The sequence below is a fragment of the Neopsephotus bourkii genome, unplaced genomic scaffold (assembly GCF_033783945.1).
Source record: "Neopsephotus bourkii isolate Nb327-2 ecotype Australia unplaced genomic scaffold, CSIRO-AGI_Nbou_v1 NB_1328, whole genome shotgun sequence".
NCBI lineage: Eukaryota > Metazoa > Chordata > Aves > Psittaciformes > Psittacidae > Neopsephotus > Neopsephotus bourkii.
This window is the reverse complement of record NW_026901808.1, coordinates 5,206,395-5,227,543: the sequence shown is the minus strand read 5'-3', so window position 1 is coordinate 5,227,543 and position 21,149 is coordinate 5,206,395. Positions and strand designations below refer to the sequence as shown.

The following is a 21,149-nucleotide window of genomic DNA, read 5'->3' as shown; positions in this document are numbered from 1 at the left end:
CGCTGAACCCCCTTCGGGCCCAAGACGAGGGGGGACGGGTGGTGTTGCGCTGTGTGCTCCTTAAAGAGCTATTGACTGCATTGTGCCCCCCTACCCCGCGCAGCGAATCGCGGGGCACGGTATGTGCAGTGCGCTGTGCTGTGCTGAATGGAGCCGTCGCCGAGCTGGGCGAGCAGAGCTGCCGCCCCACGCTGCCCGTTCCGTGCAGCCGCCGCCACCGCGCTGGGCGGGGTGTGGCCTCGCCGTTATTTATGAGCTCCAGCCCCGCTCTGCTCCGCTAATGATGCACCGGAGGCCGCGGAGCCGCGCCTCGGTAGCGTTGCGAGGGCAGGGCAGCGCCTGTAACTGGAAACCAGAGCGGTTACCGTCACCGCCCGGCCGCTTCCCATTCACTCTTAGGTGCTCAACTGAGGGCCGGGGAGAAGCGCTCCTGGTGCGTTAGGAGTGCGGCTACAGGGATTGTTCTACAGAGGAGCCGGGAGTACCTTTGCAAACACCAGGAGGAGAGACTTTATTTTCTTTTTCTTTTATTTCCCCCACACGCACACAATGAGCCAGGTTTGGAATTAAAGTGTTCTGGTAGCAGCACTGGAGTCTGTAAACTGATAGAGACCAGATAGAAATCTGTATCACTGGTTCCTCCAATTGCTGGGTAAGCATAATTGAAAGTTCTCTTTCTTTGCTGTGATAGATGTGAAATGTCTTTGATGGTTTAATTTTCCTGCTGTTCACAGATAGTTAAAGCAGTATTTTCTGGATTAACATAGTGTCTGTTTGTTGGTGGGTTTTTTTTCCCTTCTTTCTTCCTTTGTTTTTTGTTTTTTTTTTTTTTCCCCTAAGTGATTTTCCTCACAGATTTTACGGGTAGGACTCTTACTGTAGCGGATGACACCTGCACAGCACTTCACAGCAGAGCTGTATAGTACTTTCCAAAAGCAATACAGCATGCTGCAAGTGCCCTCTGTGGCAGGAAAACTTCACCACTTCACTTTAGTAGTGGTTTGCCAGTTTGTTTACAGTTAGAATAGGGTATTAGATCAGAAATGTAATTAGACACTGCTTTTTTGTCTGTCCTGAAAGATACTTTAAAAGTACGTGGAAGGTTTTAAGGTCTGTGGGTTGTCAGCCCAGATATGTGCACGGGACATGCTGAATATAGTATCATGACTTACTGAGATAAATTCAGAACTGGGATATAAGCCCAAACCAAGAGTCAAACCTGCAGTGAGTTTATGTTCAGTTACCAACTATGTAAATCTCTGAAATTAAACCTATTTCCATTAGGTAACTCACATGTCAGACACCCTGAGGTACCTTTTTGGCACTATATGCATTTTTCATTTATGTGTCTAACAGCTGGGTAGGAACCATGCAGCTCAGAAATCGAATCTTACATTTGCCTGTCAGTTCTGTGTTAACGGTGAAGATCTGCAATTTGAGCAATGAAATGTAGCAATATTTCACTCCTGCAACTGATTGCAGTAGAATTGGCAGGAGGCATGAGAGTGGGAGGGAAAGAGCATTGAAAGGGTTTTTTTTACTATTATTATTTCCTCCAATATTATTTAAAGGAAGAGAGGAAAGCCACACACTTGTTCCTCTTTGACTTTTTATCTCTATTGCAAAGAAAACATAGTGCTGCTACTGTAAAGTACTAACCCCATTGCATCTGTTAAGTCACATGTTCTGTATGATTGGCTATTTGTTTTGGCCTGACAGAGAAATTTTATCTGGATTTAATGGCCTTTCTCTCCTAGAAGAGGGGTAAGTTAAAGGGTATCCCATGGGCTAGTCACAAGGTTTTAAATTTAAAGCCCAGAAATCAGCATTAATACTGGAGTTCAGGCAGCCTGTTTAAAAATTATTCTTGGTGAAAATGCTGCAACTATCGTTTTATTAGTTAACAGACCCTTAGAGGTAATTTGGAATGGGGCCACTATGGACATGTTTCTCCTGTAGACCAGCTTTGTAGCTGGCAAATTCCTGACACTGGTGTTTTTGTCAATTAGCAGACTTGTAGCATTACTTGCTCTGCATTTCTTGGTACTCCAGAACAAATAATGGGGAGTTGAGAGTGTGGGCTACAGAGCTGTGTGTTTGCTCCATCCCCCCTCCAACTTACTATAAAGTTCTCATGCAGAAGGAAACCTTGCAAATGATTTACAGTGAGTGGATAGGGAATGACAGAGGTAGTAATGAGATCCTGGGCTTTTACTGCTAAGGCAGTAGTGTGGATCTGGCCCAAATTGGTGTCCTAAAGTCATCCCTGCCTGACAGCTCATTCCTGCCATGCTGTGGTGGTTACAGCCAGCTCTTTTAGGACAGGTGGGAATCTCGGAGGGGCTAAATGACCAAGCATGTAGAAATACTGGCTTCCACTGGAGGGACTGTAGTGCTAAAGCAGAACCAAGGTAAAGAAGTGTAAGAGGATTGCATGGGCACAAAACTCTTAATGATATAAATGTATAGCCCTTAGTGCTATCTTCCAGCTGTATCCTTCAAAGTGTTTCCAGTTACCATAGAATTGAATATATATCACCTGATTAACCAGTAAGCCCTAGGAGAAAGGCTGTTGATGCTAAAAAGAAAACGTACATATAGCAGGGAATTAAAATGGGCCCAAATGTGTTAATAAAATGCATTTTGCATCTGAGCTGCAGAACAAAGTTGTTATCACGAGTGAATGGAGTTTGGAATTCAGTTTTTTGAGAGATGCCATTTAGGAGCATTATAAATCTGCAATATTCAGCATCTAATAACTGCTGGGTTTTATGGGTCTGGTCCATTTGAATTGATAACGAAGTGCCACTGACTCCCATGAGCAAAAGCTCTTCCTGAGCTAAGAAAAGATACAGATTTGTTTAGGAATGTTTTCTGGTTTTCTGAAGAGCTCAGTTTTCTCAGTAACTAAACCATATAAAATTAATGTAGATTCAGCAGATGTGCAGGAGGAGTCACAGAAGCATTAAGTGCAATGCACTGCCCAACACTGGGTGTTCTTAATGCTCCGCAAAAGTCTATGACAGCAGGTAAGTACCTCAAAAGGAGCTGGTCCAAATAGCAAATGTTGACTAATGCTTTCAAGCATGTTGAAATACTTTTGGTCTCAATGGCTTTGAAATTAGTGATGTACATGGTCAGGATTTCATCTTAAAAGAAGACCTAGAGGGCTATTAGAGAACTTAATAAAACTTAGAGCTCATTTCCAAGCACCTTTGATTTCAAATATTAAAAGGAAAAATAAAAAAGGGGGCAAAACAAAGAAACAACAACCCAAACCTGCTCCCTCCCCCCAACACAAGGGAGATCAAATATGATGTAAGGAGAGACAACTAAAAATATCAGCCAGCTTTTTATTAATGAAACTTTATCTCCTGTCCTTGCTTTGCTTTGCCTTGACATTTAGTATAATTATCTTTCCAACAGGTGGAATTGTCCTTATTTTAAATAAACTGAATCTAATGAGGTAGTCTGCCTTAGCCAAAACTCAGGCTCTGTTGGTTCATACTAACAGGCAGAGAGGTACCAGCACAGCAGACTGCTGGGGAAAACTGTTCTTAACTGCACAAAGGCAAAACAGAAGTGGTGTACCTCCTTCACACTGTCATGTATTATGGCTTTGGCTGGAAGAGCTTTCCAACACAGGTCTTCCTGTAGTGGTGTTTTTGCTCCCTGCAGCGGTGTAACAGTAATGCAATATCTCTGTCTTTCAGGTTTCGTTTCTTGGATATTAAGTTGCAAATCTGAAGAAATGGCATCTCTTGCACTGCACGTGTTGATTGGGATATTTATTTACTTTAGCAGTGTAAAAGGATCTTCCCAGCCTCAAGCAAGGGTATTCTTAACATTCAATGGTAAGAAAGAAGATAAACATTCTTAAGCAAATGTTATGGTTGAACATTTTCTTTTTCCCCTTAAATTCAATAACAGAGTAGAAATTGGCTTTTTGATCTGCGGCCACAATTATTTGTGGTTTGTGTTGCTGAGGTACCCCTCAGCCTACATTTGATTTTTACCTGAAGTTCATTGTTACCATACATAATTAACAATACATTCTCTTTATTTTGATAGTTATTATGGATTAATAACAACTAAAGCTTTTATTTTTCATACTTAATTTTGTTTGGGAAAGATGATAGCACATGGCATGTAATGGAAATGTAATGACTTGAGTTGCTTTCATTCAGTGCCCAACTGAGACATGTTGTACCCGGAAAATCAGGCTTCCTGAAGGCTTACCAAGACGGTCAGCAAGGCACAGGGCCCTTTGACAAAATAGCCTTCTTTGTGCTCTTCGTACAGTGTGTTAGATTTGCACTGCATAGTGCAATCACTGATGCCTGCATATTATAAACAAGCAATCAAGATTATTATTGTTAACAGAAAGATGCTTTTACTTCTGATGTGATGAGCGGTACCTTGTTGCTGTCTTTACCCCAGTATTACTTTTAATAGTAAGGTAGCTTATTCTCCTAGTATTAATCCCAATCTTAGATGCAGATTTTAGCCACCACTTAAGCATGTGTTCTTCAGCTTACAGTTTCTGTTATATCTGAACAGAATTTTTCTGTCACTAACTGTAGGGTTGTTGGCTTTGTTCAGCCCTCTGCCTTTTCTGTGACTGGCTTTGAGGCATAAGGGCTACTCGCTGCGCCAGTACTGTCTGCATTAGGGTGTGTGGTTTTGTGGTTCACTCTTGCAGGCATGCACTGCAACTGCCATGGGGGTATTCTCTGTGCTCTAAAGAGTCTTTAAAGAATCACTTTTAAAATAATCATAGCTAATAAGTATCTCAAACTGCTGTTTGCCACAGTGATCAAAACTGTACTCTCAAGTCAGATCATGAAAGACAGCTTCCAAATTAGACCTTCCACAAACACCAACCATCAGGCTGAACACATTACAAAATACTGTGTATTGTATAGAGCCCTAAACATGTGAGTGCAGTACTTGATAGGTAAAAAATGGCATGGTTCCAGCAAAAGCAACAGTAGATACTGCATTCCAAGGAGGGACTGCCAAATGAAGAAGTAGGTGGGAATTTCTTTTCCTTGGTTAAATAATGCTGACTTAATGTAGATGGTACTGATTCAGCACGACTTGACACACAATCAAGTTTGGCTGTGGTTATGTGTTACACCTGTGGGTTTCAGTTACACAGGACAGGCTGATTCGTATTTCCACTTCATGTCTATGGTGGCCATGAAAGTAAGCTAGGATTCCTCTGAGCTCTGGTATGAGCATGAAGAAGGAAGTAGCCAGGTTTTGTGGTATCCAGCCTTGTGAATGGGAAAGAATCACAATGAAGGGTAAATGGCTTTAACCTGGTCTGAAGAGATTTGTGTTTCATTCCTTGGCTCACCACAGGTATCCTGCAAGTCTGAAACACAGAACTACCCATAGGGCAAAAAAACACAAACCTAGGGATTTAGAGAAAATACTGGCTGTGTGAATGGAAACTTTCATTTTCTTTGTGAGAGGAGGTTGTCCCTCCGTCCTTTAAAAGGGGCTATGACAGCTTTATGTCCCAGCAACCCTTATGTCTGTCTGGTGAGCCTCTTGGGCCCCAAGAGCTCTGCCACACTATGCCAGCCCTGGGGATACAGTCCCAGCTCTCCAGTTCCAGACTGTAACCCTGCTGGGCTGCCTCAATTACAGCTCATTTCCGCAATAGTGTGTACAGTCATATTGTGTGTCCTGTGTCCTCTCCTTGATTTTTAAAGTAATGCTTTGCATGGGTAAAACTGAGTCTCTTAAGACACAGTGGAATTTAGGGGAAATTGTCACTAGAGCCTTGCAATAATATTGCATTATCTTAAAATGGACATTTTACTTTCTCTAATACTTATCTCAACATTCAACCTTAAAGCATTAAAATGTTTTAAAGTCCTTGATTTTTATTTTTCAAAATAAAAAATTAATTATGCATTTTATAAGATGACAAGAAGTATCTGAAATAAAGGGCTAAGCTTTTTGTATAATACAGAGCCAGTAACTTTATTTTTAAGCCTGGTTACCAGATGGTAAGAAACAACTTTCATAGTGTGAGAAGAGTTTGCAGGTTGTTATGTATAACAAGGTAGTGGCCCCACCTGTAGCATGAACTTTTGTTCTATAAATCTTCGTTTATTTGTATGGGTACTGATATAAGAGGAAAAAAGAGAAACTTCAAATTGTTCTCTAGCCAAGTGTGGTAGCATATTCTTTCTGCATAAGCTGCTTCATAGCTTATTGTTTTAAATCATGTAGAAATACCAAGTTATTGACTGTCTTCATGCCCTGAGAAGTTGTCAGTTATTATGGAGAATTGTCACTCTTTTGAAGTGCATGATTTGAAAATAAAACTATAATTAGGACTCCTTATGTTTTAAATGACATTAGACAATAAAGACAAGTCATTCAAGCTTAGGATACTTACATGATATTTTTCAAGTTCTGAATTAGATTTGGCTTGGTGTCTGTAATTACATTGCCTAAGTTTTGGGGGTAGAATGTATACAGGAGGAGAAAATGAGTGATGCGTTTCAAAGCTAACCTGCTCCTTTAGGATCAAGTCAATTGAGCTTATTCACATCACGACATTTCTCATGGGAAAATCCAGCAAGTATCTTGACCTATTCTGTTGTTCATCAGAAAAGATAAAAATGTGAATCGTTTGAATCATGGGCTGCTTTTCTCTTTGCCATCTACTTCATTAAGAATCAAATGTAATTAAAAAGTAAGCCTGGGTAATACCTCAAGAGCCTGATAATAGGGATTGTGCAATTAACTTCAATGGAAGAAGGACTGAAACCCTAACTTCTGTTTTTGAAATCAAAAGCCTGGCCTCTTGTCTAATTAAAATGTAGTTCATGACTTAGCTGAGATTGTTAAATGCACGTCTGATGTGAGCATGGAACTTACTGCTGTCTGCACCCTGAGTGTCTTGGAAATTGCAGTGCCATACAGAATCCTGGGGCCTGATTTCTATTGCTTTGCACTTTGTATGGCCATTTACTTGGGTGAAGGGAAAGGTCAAGCTGGAGCTGAACTGCGTACTTTGCACAGGTATACATGGTTATGCATGGCATTAGGCCTGCAGAGAATTAGACAAAGGGGATCTCAGGTTTTTTTGGAGTGACTTGTCATGACCTAATTGTCCTGTTCAACTGCAATGGCTCAAACCCATCAGTATTTGTATATCTGCATTTGAAGAGCTGCTGCAGTTGGAAAAAGAAGGATGGCTCTAGCTTTTTCTGACTCTGCAATCGCAGAGATGTGAAGCCTGTGGTGCAGAGGCTGTGTTAGTGTTGGAGAGTCATCAGCTGTGTTACCATGGAGGATGCAAGATCAAAGGGAACCTGTCACAGAGGAAGTAAAGGGCTCAGGACATCTCCCTATGCTATTAGTGTACCATCCCCCCCCACCCCCTTACCTCTTCTGGCTGCTCCACAGAATAAATCTTTAATCCACTTAAATCACCCATCATAACTTAAAGCACCATAGTTTATTTCTCTCCACAGCAAACAATGTACCTTATCTGTTTATGAGCTATCAAGTATAGTGCCTGCTGTTTCTCGAGCTACATGCGTTCTCCTCATTGCTGTATGTCCCTGAACAGATAACTGGGAGCTGTATCCTTCTGTTTTTACAGGGCCAAAGCCTTTCTCAAATCAGTGAGAATATTATCAAAATATGAAAGGAATTATTAGATGCCAGGATAGTGTCAGACTTCTATTCAAGCCCATATTTACATTTTGAGGTTTATTGCAACCCTAAAATTTTGGGCCATACCATTTTAACAACAGATTCTGAATTACTTAAAGCAGGTCCAATACTTGTTTTTTAAAATAAACTTAAACAAATCTTCTTTGAGCTTCGAATTTATATGGAGACACACAAGCAAATGATAATTTTGCAATTTACTGGGAGCATTTCATGCATTCCTACCTAAAATACCTGGTCAAGCAGATATTTTCCATGCAGATTCTCCCATTGTCTCCAGTGAAAATTCCATATGAGAAATCAAGGCTAATTTGCAGACAGTTTTTTTCTTCTTTTTGTCAAGAAATTGCTAGAACACCTAAAGCACTTTTAAGAAAGTATCAGTCAGCTTCATTAATGACAATTAAAAAGCATAAAATGTCACCAGAGCAACAGCAGCACTTATTCAACTGTCAACATATTTTAAAAGATTTAATGCAACCCCTGTGGTTACCCTCAAGGAAAAATAAAGGAACTGAGAACCATTTTCTTTGAGCTCTTGAGCAACAGAAGTACAACTTGTTTTTAAACAATCCCTCATTGTAATGTTAATGTTACCGCAGTTAATAAAAAGTTCATTTATTATTTGGGGGACTTTGTGCTGATGACAGTCTAGTAGGCAATGGTTTATGCTCAAATAGTTGATTGGCTCTTCTGTGATGTCCATGGAATGAAAGCAACTTGAAAAATGAAGTAGAGGTAAAGCTTTAAAACCCCCCCCCCGGAAGAGACAGACAGAACCATCGTTTCATTCTTGTTTATATGCTGAATTCATAGAGAAATCTCTTTATATAGTTGCATAATTTTCAGCAAATTGTGGGTCAGGTTTTTTCAAAAGTAACTGATTTGTGGCTTTCACAGCTTCATAGATCTTAAATCATACTAGTTTATAAAGTGTTGAACACCAACCATGTGAAAACTCTGCTGCTTTGGTTGTCTCACAATCGAGACATAAAAATTGAAATCACTCTTAAATTCTATCAACTAAAAATAATTTTTTTTCTGATCTTTACAAGCAAAGTTGATATTTTTACATTTGATTGAATTGACACCTTTGGTTGTTCTTCAAGACAAATACCTAATTCACAAATTGAAGTCTTTGGGGTTATTATTGTAGACTTTCCCTGTATATGGAATTTTTTTTCTTGCCTTTTCTGTTGTTAAAATAAGCAGAGACATAACAGAATGTCTCTTACTTGTATAGAAATTGAATTACTTGAATTGATTGAGTTAGATGTAAAAAAAATAATTAAAACCGATATTAAAGGAAGCATTATATAAAAAGATAAGTATTATTTCAAGAGTTCCGTGGGTAGAGGTCCCCCATACCAAATGGCATTGAATCTGCTTGTTTTCACACTCGTTCAGTAGCAGTGTCACTGACCTGGCTTTACTGTCGTTATTGTTGACATGAATGTACAGAAGAAGAGAATTTCAGATATTGTTTCACTAGTTAGATTGTGCCATGTGCTGTGGCTTCAGTTGTGAAAATGGTCATGCAGTAAAACTGAAGTCATAAGCAATGTCTGGTCCAGTTCTTTCCTTGTTCTCTGAATTTACCACAAGAGGTATCTTCATAGGAAGGCACAAATAAGTACATGGTCTTCAAGGTAGTTTATCAGCCCCCAAATTTAGGGGAAAAGCTGAGAAATTTAATTCTACCCTTGGATGAACTCATCCAAGTTTTGCTAAATTTGAGAAGACATGAGTGTTTCTTCCATGAAAAAAAAAAATTATTATCTGAGTGATTACTTATTCCCTTTAATCTCTTTCTGTTCCCCAGCTCAGTCAATTTGACCTGTCTCTGAACCATGTCTTTTTTATTTTTTCTTTTGATATGGAAAAATCCAACTTTATCGTAGAGCATTTTGACACATTCAACACATCTTGGCGCTCTCTACTTGCCATAGAAGAAAGCAGCTTATCTTGGCCAGTTCCACTGCTCTCTCTTTACAATTCTTCCTTGTGCTGCCTGTCCAAGGCAAATGCCGAAGTCCCTACATAGGCAGTTGTATTGCCATTATGGTATAACACATCTTCTTTTATGTTTAAAAAAATGCAATGAGAGAAAAATGGCATAGACATTTCTAATGCCCTATCTTTTCCAGGGCTGTTCAAGCACCAGTTAACAAGAGCTCCTCTGTGAGCCATTCCCATATTGGATGAGTTCACAGTGCACTTTAATATGTGGTGCTGCACAAGTCTTTTTGTGTATCAGATGTAATTAGTGACGTGACTCACAGTAATTACTCATTTTATTGAAGTGCGTTGACTGAGATCCTGCCATGCATAAATACATAGAGCAAGACCTTATCCTGTCATTTGAACTGGCCATTTCCTCAACGTGTATTTTATTCTTTTCGGTGCTTGACTCTTCACTGTTTTCAGTTCCCTCAATAAAAAGACTAGGCATTCTTTGTCAGGGAAGGGCCTTTGTCATAGGGACACAGTTTGCTGATTCAGAGTGTGCCTTCGCATCTCATCTTACATTCAGATAGCAATGGCTGCAGCAGACACTGTTAAAAGAAGACTGTGTTTTTCTCCTATTCATCTGACCACAGACTTGGGTTCAGGGATGCATCAGAGGGCTGAAAAATACTGTTACCTGTGTGAATTAGCGTGATGTTGGATTTTCTCACTGTGAAGTGTGCAAATCAAGATAAGCGCATGTTTCCAGTAATGAAGTGAACAGTGGTAATTAATGGAGGGTTTATGCTATCTGCCCTTCTACCCTTCACTTCATACTTCCATCCTTTTTCAGTATAATATTGGTACAATTGTATTTGCAACATTACTTCATCCATCGTCTATATGGCTTCTTCCTGGAAGCAGATATCCTGCTTACTGGTTTGCTGAAGCTAAGACTGGTGTCACAGTGGAAACAAGATAAGGAATGATAGCTGTGATTCTCCCATGAAACCACTCTTGAGCTGGGACCATTTTGCCCTTCAGGAGTTCAGTTTTTCGTATCTTTGTGAATATAATGTTAACTGTCTCTCCTTGAGGAAAAGTCTCTTGCCTCTTGAGTGTATAAGGTTGATGGAGGTTATGTTTCTTTTCAGAAACATAGTATAAATATTTTTAACTAATAATCTTAAAATAGTTATTTTATATTCCAAGACAGTGATACAAACAGGAGAGAACATTTTGGAGAAATGTCCTGCTTCTCTCTTATATCTTACATGCAAGAAACTGTAGCTCATGGTATTCCATCATTACCTGATTTTATTATTTTATTTTTTTCTATCAAACCATCTTGTTTGGTAGAAAAATCTCTGGAACAGCATTTCACCAGGACACAACCCCAGTGAGTTTAATCAAGGAGTGCCAAGAAATGCAGGATCTGTTAAGGAGTCTGTGTGCTGTTAGGGAGAGAAAATGATTTTCAGACCTGGTGTGTGAATGCCCTCAAATCACAGTGATCTTATAAGCACCTTTTGAGTTTTAGCTTTACATCTATGAACAACTAATTTTGAATTTGGCCACCATCTCAGGTGTGATATGACTTTTTAATGACATCGGTAATGTGTGAAGAAAGAATGGTTTGGGTTGGTTTGTTGTGTTTGGGTTTTTCTGGCATTGTTTTTTTTTTTTTTGGTTTGCTGTTGTTGTTTTGTGCCATTTTTTTAACTAAGTTAAAACTTCATATTAAACCCTATTTTTATGGGAAGTTTTTACTTAGTGTACAAAATCCAAATGCACGTATGATTTTGTGAAATACAACCTTTAGAAATAGTTTGGAACAATTGCCCAGACTATTGAATTGTTCTCCTTAATTTTACTCACTGCTGTGGGATAAATGATTGCCTCACCAAGATTATCTTCTAGAATGTGGATGAGGAGATATCAGAATCACCCTAGATTGCCAAATTGCTTAATGGGGAAAAACTGCGTCTTGGCAGTTGGTTTTATTTTTGAAAAACTGAAAATACAAAATTTAAGCTGAAGATAAATTCTTTAATTAAAGGCATCACCTTCAGACATTAAGATGGTCAGACAGGCATTCTGAAATGAACTTTGCTTCAGAGTTGCACAGTAATTGTGTGGCATATTAAAATTCATTTTCAACTATCAGTTGGCTCAACTACTGTCTCCTTTTAGTATTTCCTTTGCAATTTCATAGTTCTGTATTGCTTTGCAAATGCCAAGTGGAAAAAAACAATCCTTCCCTGAGAGTATTAGGCTTTCTCAGTCACCTGTTTTGATCATCTGTTGTTTCTTAGATTTTTTAATTCTTTTGATTAATACCATTTTCTTTTACCATTCTTAATGAAAAATATATTTGCTTTTAAAAGTTTCATGTTATGCAGGATAAATCAATTTCTGTCAGCTCAGAATCAATTAAATTGGGCAAATATTTGGCTCTTTATTCTGTGTAAATCAGGCTATACCTCTCAGTCTCTCAGCTTAAAGGAGCTGCAGAGTTGAATTTGCAGGGATAAGGGAAATATGTGAGGCAAATGTCTGATTACTTACTCAATTCAATGGCTGAGAAGGATGAGGTTCCTTTTCTTTCCTTATCATGTAACAGACCAAAAATGCATACTTTTGAACAGCAGCAGCAGAAGATAAGTATCATACTATATATGCACACAAGAATTAATAGTGTAATAGGAAACAAAGAGGAAAAGATAATAGGTATCTGTATTGATATTCCTGCACTAATTTAGTTTTAATGCAAAAGGGCATTCAAAACACTGTGTCATACGTACATCAGTAGGTATGCCAGTGATTTCTTCTTTTTGATCCCAAACATTTTACTAGGTGTGAACCTAAAACTGATACAGAAACTCCATGGAATCCACTACTGAACTTACAAGACAAGAGTGGCGTTTCTTACCCTCTATTGAGCCAAACTGAGCTGGGGACTGAAACATTGTGTTTTTTGGGGGGGCAAATGACATACTTCTTTGGCCTTTCTGGTGCCTTTCAACAGCACAAGATAGCTTCTAACACATTTAGTTTCTACAGTTATTAGAAATTCTTCCTTGTCTGAAATAACCAGCCTGCATGCCTGTCATTGCAGGTTTTTCAGATAGCCTCTCTGTTAATATGTTGAGTGCTCTTACATGGCACAATATCCAATTAGTATACAAAAATGTGAGCACTTGCAGCTTCAGAATGACACTTTCTATATTTTTTTAATATCAACCAATTAAGATGTTATTTTTTCAAGGAGAGGCTTGGCATTTTTTCAAAAATTTACTTTTTGAGGCCTGAAAAGGACTTTGTTGGCATTGAGAGCTGATCCCAGGCTTAGAATTTTCGATGCTTCAACATGAACACAGCTGGAATATTTTAAGCTGATTCAGCTAAAAACCCACTTCCTGCCACTGTTGAAAATAATGCACTATAATTTTCTTATTTCTTTTTTTTTTTTCCTAAAGCAGACAAACCTACAGCAAAGACAAAAGAATTTAAAGCCCACGTGAGGTGCTTTATTGTGGTTTGCATTAGGGAAATAAAGCTGTGCATATATGGCTATAAAATATGCAAATTAATATGCCTCTAAAGCCATAACTCGTCTTTATAGCTTTGGTAAGACCCTTTAAAATAAGAAGGGCGTCACCCATTCATTTCTCCAGTAGAAACCTTATTTTTTCTTATGGATACTTGCAAACTTAATTTTCAAAAATAGAGTAAGAGAAGAATCAAATGTCAGTGATTTTTATCTCACTGGATGTTTCTTCAGACTCCCTCTCTACCAGTTACTGATCTCAGGTAAATATGCTCTTAAGCTCATACAGACAGCTGAAGAAGTCTGGTCTTAAAGTGGCAAAACTGCATATAATTGCAAAAATAACCTGAAATTTTCAGACATGGTCGGGTATACCGCTATCTGCACTAGCAGTGTTCACAAAGTGAAGCAAGGATAAGAGTTACAAACTTGACCAGCACACTTTGGTCCACCAGCCAGGTTCAACAAACAACAAGCTTATATTTAGCGGTGCCTTTTCCTTGGAGCCATGGGAGAATTTTTGCTTGTACAGTGTGTGCTTTCTTAGCTGATGAATTCTTCCTCCCACTGCCGCATCCTGAAGACGAGCAGTGAGTTCATGAAACACCTAGCACGTCTCTCACAGAAGAGAAAGAACACGAGTCTTGCTGGGTTCGTGTGTATGTGTGTGACTGGAGTAATTAAAGCTGCTGCTGTGTCCATGTCAGTAAAAGCAGTCACTGGGGGAGAGGGGAAAGCACAGGAATGCAGCATCTCCCTAGCAGCTAGGGAGAACAGACCACCCTGATGCAGGACCTCTGAGGAGGGATTTATAGGGGAGGTTGTGCCAGCTGAATCAATACTAGGGCAGGTTTCATACTTGTGTGGTAATTTACATAGATGTGTTGGGGGGAGTGATCTAATACAATTAAGTTTGTTTTTTTAAAAAAAAACAACCACCTTTCTTGAGTTGGATTTGTTTGCAGATACAGGAATCTGCCACAAATGATGACTTAATTTCCATTTGCTATTTCAAAAAGAAGATACATTTCATTCCAGATTCTCAGGGTGTCATTGCCAATGAACTTTCCTTCATAAAAGCATTCCAGATGCATCCAGAACTGCAGTGCAGCAATGAGATCCCTCTCTATTATTATTTTCATCATCATTATTATTATTACTGTGCCTGTGCTAGGTGTGGCTTTATTAGTATTGGTATTTTAGTGTTGGTATTACGATTGGTATTGGTACAGGAGCCAGGCACTGATTACTGGTTTTGAAGCAGCCTGACCTTCTCCTAGTATATTCAGTTCCTTTCTTATCTAAAGAGATAAAAGAAATCTGCCCAGACTTGTCCAGAGGCACCCAGCTAAGTTTTTCCTTCTGGCTCTGCATGGTGACTGTGAAGGACCTTTGCTTTAAGGTTGTTCTCTTTGTACACATGAGGGGACAGTGTCATTGGAAGGAGTTTACAGCTTGCTTATGGCTGATGAAAGCTTCTCTAGCCAGCTGAAGAAAACTCCCTTTCAGCTCAGGTTGGATGTGAGAGAAAACATCTAACATCCAAGCTCAACTAAACTTGAGATTGTGTAACATCAATAAACCACAGCGCTCTGAATAAACAAGGTGGCCACTCACTGTTTACTGTTCCTTTTGCGTATTTTTCCTGCTCTGTGTCTGTGATAGCCCCAACCTGTTTGCTGAGCAGTTGAAACTGAGTTTTGTTCAGAGTGGATCTCACTCTTGGCTGATGGGTATGAGTCCAATCTGGAAATGTGTGAGAGAGAAACAGCAGATTGTGGGATGCTTTTTCCCTTAAAAGGCCCTTTCAATAAAGCAACTATTTCTCTGTGGAGAGTGAAGGGGTGATGTAGCAGTCACCAAGAGGTGAAAGGGTCTTGTGGAGATTACTCACAGGCACAAGGAGTTGGGATAAAGTTATTTCACCCCAGCTCACATTGTATGAGAACATTCAGCCATGAAGTCTGCACTAGAGGTAATCTCTAGCTTGTTGGAAGCTGACTTCAGATCTGATACCGGATCTTCTCATGCTGAAGAAAGTACACGTGTGTATTCTCTTTAGGCTCAGTTAGGAGGCAAAATACTGGTTTTCCATACAGGGATTGAACACAGTTCTGGCCTAATTTGTCATTTATATGTAAAGGTTTCTGCAGTCATGTCAATTTATTAGTTTTGATCTGTGGAGAGGAATGGTCAGGGAAGCAGATTTCTGTATTTGGTTTTGTGATCTCCCAGCATAAGAGGAGCTGGTGATTTGGAGGAAGCCCCGTGCAGGGCCACTGAGCTGTTGTAGGTGCCAGAGCATGTGGTACATAAGGAGACTCTGAGACATCTGAATTTCTTCAGCCTGGAGAAGAGAAGGCTGGCTAAGGGGCATGTCATGCTGTCCTTAGCTGTCTGATGGGAAAGAACAGACAGAGCCAGACTGTTCTCAGAAGTACACAAGGCAAAAGTCTCAAGTTTTAGCATCATAAATTGTGTTTAGGTCATAGGACTTTTATTCACTGTGGACATAGTGAGAGATTGAAACAGGTTGTACAAGGAGACAGGAGACTCTCCATCTCCCCAGGTGTTCAACACTCAGCTAGACATGGTCCTGTGCAAACCCATCTGACTGCAGCAGCTAGCCCTTTTGTAAGCAGGACTCTGGCCAACACAACCTTCAGATGTCCTTTCCAACCTGCATGCTTTGCGTTCTGTGATTTTATCAGGGATCAGCAGGTGTGAGAATTAAGATGTAGGTATCTATTTTGGCAGTGTTTCCAGCACAGCTTATCTACTGAAGTACTTCTGAAGAAGAGAGTTAACTTTTCTCAAAAAGATCAGTAATCTGACCCAAATGACCTGGCAGCCTGTGTCCACAGTGGAAGCTGTAAGCACTCAGCATCAGGAATTTTTATTTAGATGCCTACTGCAAATTATTGTGCCTAAAGTGTGGATTTCCAAGTTTAAAACCTTGCATGTTGTGTAAATTGTTTTCTTATGGTTTAATGCAATAGATTTCCCTGGTGTAAAAGAGAAAAACATGGATTTGTCTGTAGCTGCTCAATAAAACACAAAAATTCTTCTTCTAAGTAATGGCAGAAATCCTGCATGTGCAACATTACATGACATGATCTGAAAGCAATGTCAGATGCTTCTACCTATATTTTCTGTACATAATCTCCTTTATCTCTTGTTTAAGAAAAAGAAATCACCTTCTTGTTAAACTGAGATCATTCATAATATGATGAGTAAATTACTACAATTTATGATGGAGAGCGCAGAATGTAAATAGATTAACAGGTAAAGACTTTATTCATATTAAAAATTCAACAACTTCTTTAATACCAAATTAAAATTTTAGTTAAAGTACTGACATTTCTGTCAAATTCCACAGTATGCATTTGGCCTCAGGATGGATATTACATCTTTACTTACTGTGACTTTTTTTTACTTACTATGACTATGTCTTTGTCACTGACATGGACAGTGGGATTGAGTGCATCCGCAGCACGCTTGCCGATGACACCAAGCTGTGGGTTGATACGCTGGAGGGAAGGAATGCCATCCAGAGGGACCTTGACACACTTGAGAAGTGAGCTGATGCCAGCCTTATGAAGTTTAACCATGTCAAGTACACGATCCTACACCTGGGTCGGAGCAATCCCAGGCACAGCTACAGGCTGGGCAGAGAAGAGATTCAGAGCAGCCCTGCGGAGAAGGACTTGGGGGTGCTGGTTGATGAGAAAATGAACATGAGCCAGCAGTGTGCACTTGCAGCCCAGAAGCCAACCGTATCCTGGGCTGCATCAAAAGTAGCCTGACTAGCAGGTTGAAGGAGGTGATCCTGCCCCTTTATTCTCCTCTTGTAAGACCTCACCTGGAGTACTGTGTGCAGTCCTGGTGTCCTCAACATAAAAAGGACATGGTACTGTTGGAACAAGTCCAGAGGAGGCCACAAGAATGATCAGGGGACTGGAGCACCTCCTGTATGAAGACAGGCTGAGAAAGTTGGGGCTGTACAGCCTGGAGAAGAGAAGTCTGAGTGGAGACCTCATAGCAGCCTTCCAGTATCTGAAGGGGGCCTATAAGGATGCTGCGGGTGGGCTCTTCATTAGGGACTGTAGTGATATGACAAGGGGTAATGGGTTCAAACTTAAACAGGGGAAGTGTAGACTGGATATAAGGAAGAAGTTCTTTACTGTAAGGGTGGTGAGGCAGTGGAATTGATTGCCCAGGGAGGTTGTGAATGCTCCTTTCCTCGCAGTGTTCAAGGCCAGGTTGGACAGAGCCTTGGGTGACATGGTTTAGTGTGAGGTGTCCCTGCCCATGGCAGGGGGGTTGGAACTTTTTCTGCCTTGGTGAGGCCACATCTGGAATATTGTGTCCAGTTCTGGGCCCCTCAGTTCAAGAAGGACAGGGAATTGCTTGAAAGAGTCCAGCGCAAAGCCACGAAGATGATTAAGGGAGTGGAACATCTCCCTTGTGAGGAGAGGCTGAAGGAGCTGGGTCTCTTTAGCTTGGAGAAGGAGACTGAGGGGTGACTTCATCGATGTTTACAGATATGTAAAGGGTGAGTGTCAGGATGATGGAGCTAGTTTTTTTTCAGTGATGTCCAGTGATAGGACAAGGGGCAGTGGGTGTAAACTGGAGCATAGGAGGTTCCATGTGAACATCAGGAAAAACTTTTTTTACTGTGAGAGTGACAGAGCACTGGAACAGGTTGCCCAGGGGGGTTATGGGGTCTCCTACGCTGGAAATATTCAAGGCCCTCCTGGACAAGTTCCTGTGTGATGTACTCTAGGTTACCCTGCTCTTGTAGGAGGGTTGGACTAGATGATCTTCTGAGGTCCCTTCCAACCCTTGGGATTCTGTGATTCTGTGATCTTAAGGTCCTTTCCAATCCTAACTATTCTATGATTCTGTGACATTTGGTTCTAGTTTAATTTCAAAGTTTGTATCTGTACATGTGTATAAGATTACATAGAACAGATAAAGCAGACTTCTACAGTATATACTGTTTGTGGAGATATATGTGTCTACTTCTGGGCAAGTTTTATGTTATCTGATGTATGGCAGATGTATAGAAAAAAAAGTTTGCAAAAATGATATTAAAATGGCACAGTCCAGAGTAAAAAAATCTAAACTACCTGGCCACATCCTGTTTCATATGTGTATCAAACCAAATTTGCCCAAGCTGTGGAATTTTCTTTCTTTTCAGTGGTTGAGTTTGCAAGATTTAGCTGTGTTCTTTAATGATAAACATACAAACACACACATCCACGCATGCGTGCACAATCAGCACACAGAAAACTTAATGATATATATGCTTCTGAGCTTATTGATTTCAGTCGTGTGATTGACACTGCATTTTATTTAATATTTGAAAAAGTCATTAAAAGGTCATTAGTTGTTAGGCTATACAGACTTAGGGAAACTTTCTTTAAACTCTCTGAAAGTCTGTAATGGTCTCTTATTGACAATGTTTAACAAAACTACTATATTTTTCGTGTCATTCACAGAACACTGAATCTTGTGGGTTGGAAGGAACCTCCAGCCAACATCCTTCTCAGAGCAGGTCTGATTAGATCAGGTTGCTTTGACACATTTCCACTTCAGTTTTGAATAACTCCATGGGTGGAAATCCCACCTTTTAATGTCAATGTTCCAGTAGCCTCCCAGTAGGACATTGTACACAGCAGTAAGAATTCTCCTTTTCCTTTGCTTCTTAAAATTGAACAAACCCAGTTCTCTCATCTCTCTGTGTATGCTATGTGCTACAGAAACTTTGTTTGTTCTTTGGCTTATTTTTATTCTCGGAAAGTGATTCTTCCATTCTGATGGTGAGCTGCTCACTTCAGTAACTGCTCACCATCTCTTCATCTCTGTCCAGTCATATTATAGGAACAGTCTGCCTCTGTTTGTATTACAGTAGTTCATTATTCAGCCACTTTAAAACTGAGTATGATCAGAATCGAGACTATATCTGCCTGTGTATCCGCTTAATAATAATTACTAAATTGTTTTATTGTCCAGCCTGGGAATAAAAAGGAGGATTTCATTGGTTCCAGTGGGGTTAGAGTCAACTATAGAGGTTTTTTTTTTCTGGCGAGTGTGAACAAATGTGAGTGTGGTGTTCCATGGCAGTTGAGTATTTCTTGAGCCTGGATATCATGATATTATGAGGAACTCACTTGGCAGCTGTTTTTAGAGCAGTTTCTCTTTGATTTTCTGAGGGGATACCTTTTCATTCCTACCTGTAATTCATATAAGCAATTTAAAAGGAAAAGCCTGTGTATCCATTAGCAGTTCCATATTAATTTACAATTTGAGCATTAATTCCCAAGCCCAAGAGCCAAAACATTGTGTCATTTTTTATAATACCAAAATAGGACCAAAATAGCTTGTATATGAATAATAAAAGAAAAAATATCTCAATTCACTTCTTTAGACTTTGTGCAGACCGATTAATTCTCTGTGTGATAAAGGATAGGTGGATTTTTTTTGTAAAGAGGTATTCATTCTCATTTGATCTCCATTAATCCTGAGGATATGGGTTCAGATCCCAAAGCCATCAAAAATATTAGTTTGATGCTTCTGTCATCCTTCAAAAGCTCTGTGATTAGAAGGCTTTCAGCAGCTGTTATCTACTATAGTAAATGCCAATGATAAAAAGGACTAGAGAAGATGAAGTTTTTTCTTTTTTTTTTTTTTGAAGAACAAAACTATTTTCTTTCTAAATTAAGTTGGGGGAAAAAAAATCCTTTGATGATCTCCTTAATGCCAGAAAATATCAACAACATTGTTCTTGGTTAAAGCAATTGTTTTTTTCCACAAATATTGCTTAGGATTTGTGGGTCACAGTTCATAGTGAAATATGCCGCCTCTGTTTGCCCAGCTGCCACACCTTCTCTGCCTTGTCTCCTTCTGCACGTGAAGGAAGAGTCTGAAAGCAAGGTAAAGGGAATGACAGATTTAGTGCTGCTCTGCTTCTAGACCATAATGAATGTAAATGGCATTACAGGATTAAGGTTTTTTGCTTCCATGTACATATCCCACCCAACAGGAATGCCACCCTAGTATTTAGCACAAGGAAGAGAGCATAGTCTCTCACTGTGGTTTTGGCTAAATAGGGACATACAGCGGTAATCCAGAATGCAGGAATAAGTCTTACAAGGTTTGTTATTGTGATTCTGTTTTCACTGTTAAGTCAAGGTTGTAACAACTGAAAATTGCTCCTCCAGCATAACCAGGGCAGTCTAGACAGAAAAGGCCTCCAGAAAAGAAGCAAGGCAAAATGTCAAAACTAAAGGAAACTCACAAGGAGACAAGGGACATGGAAAGGCTGTTTCTTCCAGCTTTCATTCCAAGTTCAATTTTATGGATGTGACACACAAATTAAAGTAAGATTGTGTTACAGAACTGTATGTTCCAAAACCTTACGGTACAAAGCATAAAAGAAAAAAATACGCACATTCATGTTTGTGACTCCATACACTTCGAACAGATGCATTTTAATTCCAGAGTGGTCTGCAGAGGGTTATCCATAGTTTGCATTGCAGCAGTCTCTGCCTTACATGTTTCCATTTGGTTTTGGCAAAGTAAAAGGAAACAACAGCTAAAAAGAATTTTGTTTTGTAGGGGGAAAAAGAGACAAAACAAAGAGTATTTCCTTCTGAAGTCCAGTGTTGTTAATGAACGTTGAATTGTGATCATGTTTTCCAGAGAGTTCTGTATTTCAATTAGAAATCTACACTTACTCACTCTCCACCCTAAAAGAATGTGTGCAGTTACAAACACAGTGATACATGGCAGTGTTCAATGATTTTGTTTTCACTGTAAGAAAGTATTCAAATTTCCAATTAAAGTTCGAATGAAACCAAGAAAGATTAGAATCAGTTTCTGTGTTTTTACAAATTCTTCTTATGTCCCAGTTTCAGCATGAAGCATTTATCCAGATCAGAGG

The 21,149-nt window shown here is 39.6% G+C and overlaps 1 protein-coding gene across 1 annotated transcript in view; it reads left to right on the top strand.

The window, feature by feature from the left end:
- The first annotated feature begins 220 nt into the window (after positions 1-220).
- The window catches only part of SEMA3C (semaphorin 3C), a 122,430-nt gene continuing 101,501 nt past the window's right edge, over positions 221-21,149 (top strand). Inside the window, exons 1-2 of the mRNA XM_061366376.1 lie at positions 221-652; positions 3,714-3,854. Coding sequence (XP_061222360.1) covers positions 3,752-3,854 — 103 coding nt within the window. The 5' untranslated portion in view covers positions 221-652; positions 3,714-3,751. The remainder of the gene's footprint in view (positions 653-3,713; positions 3,855-21,149) is intronic.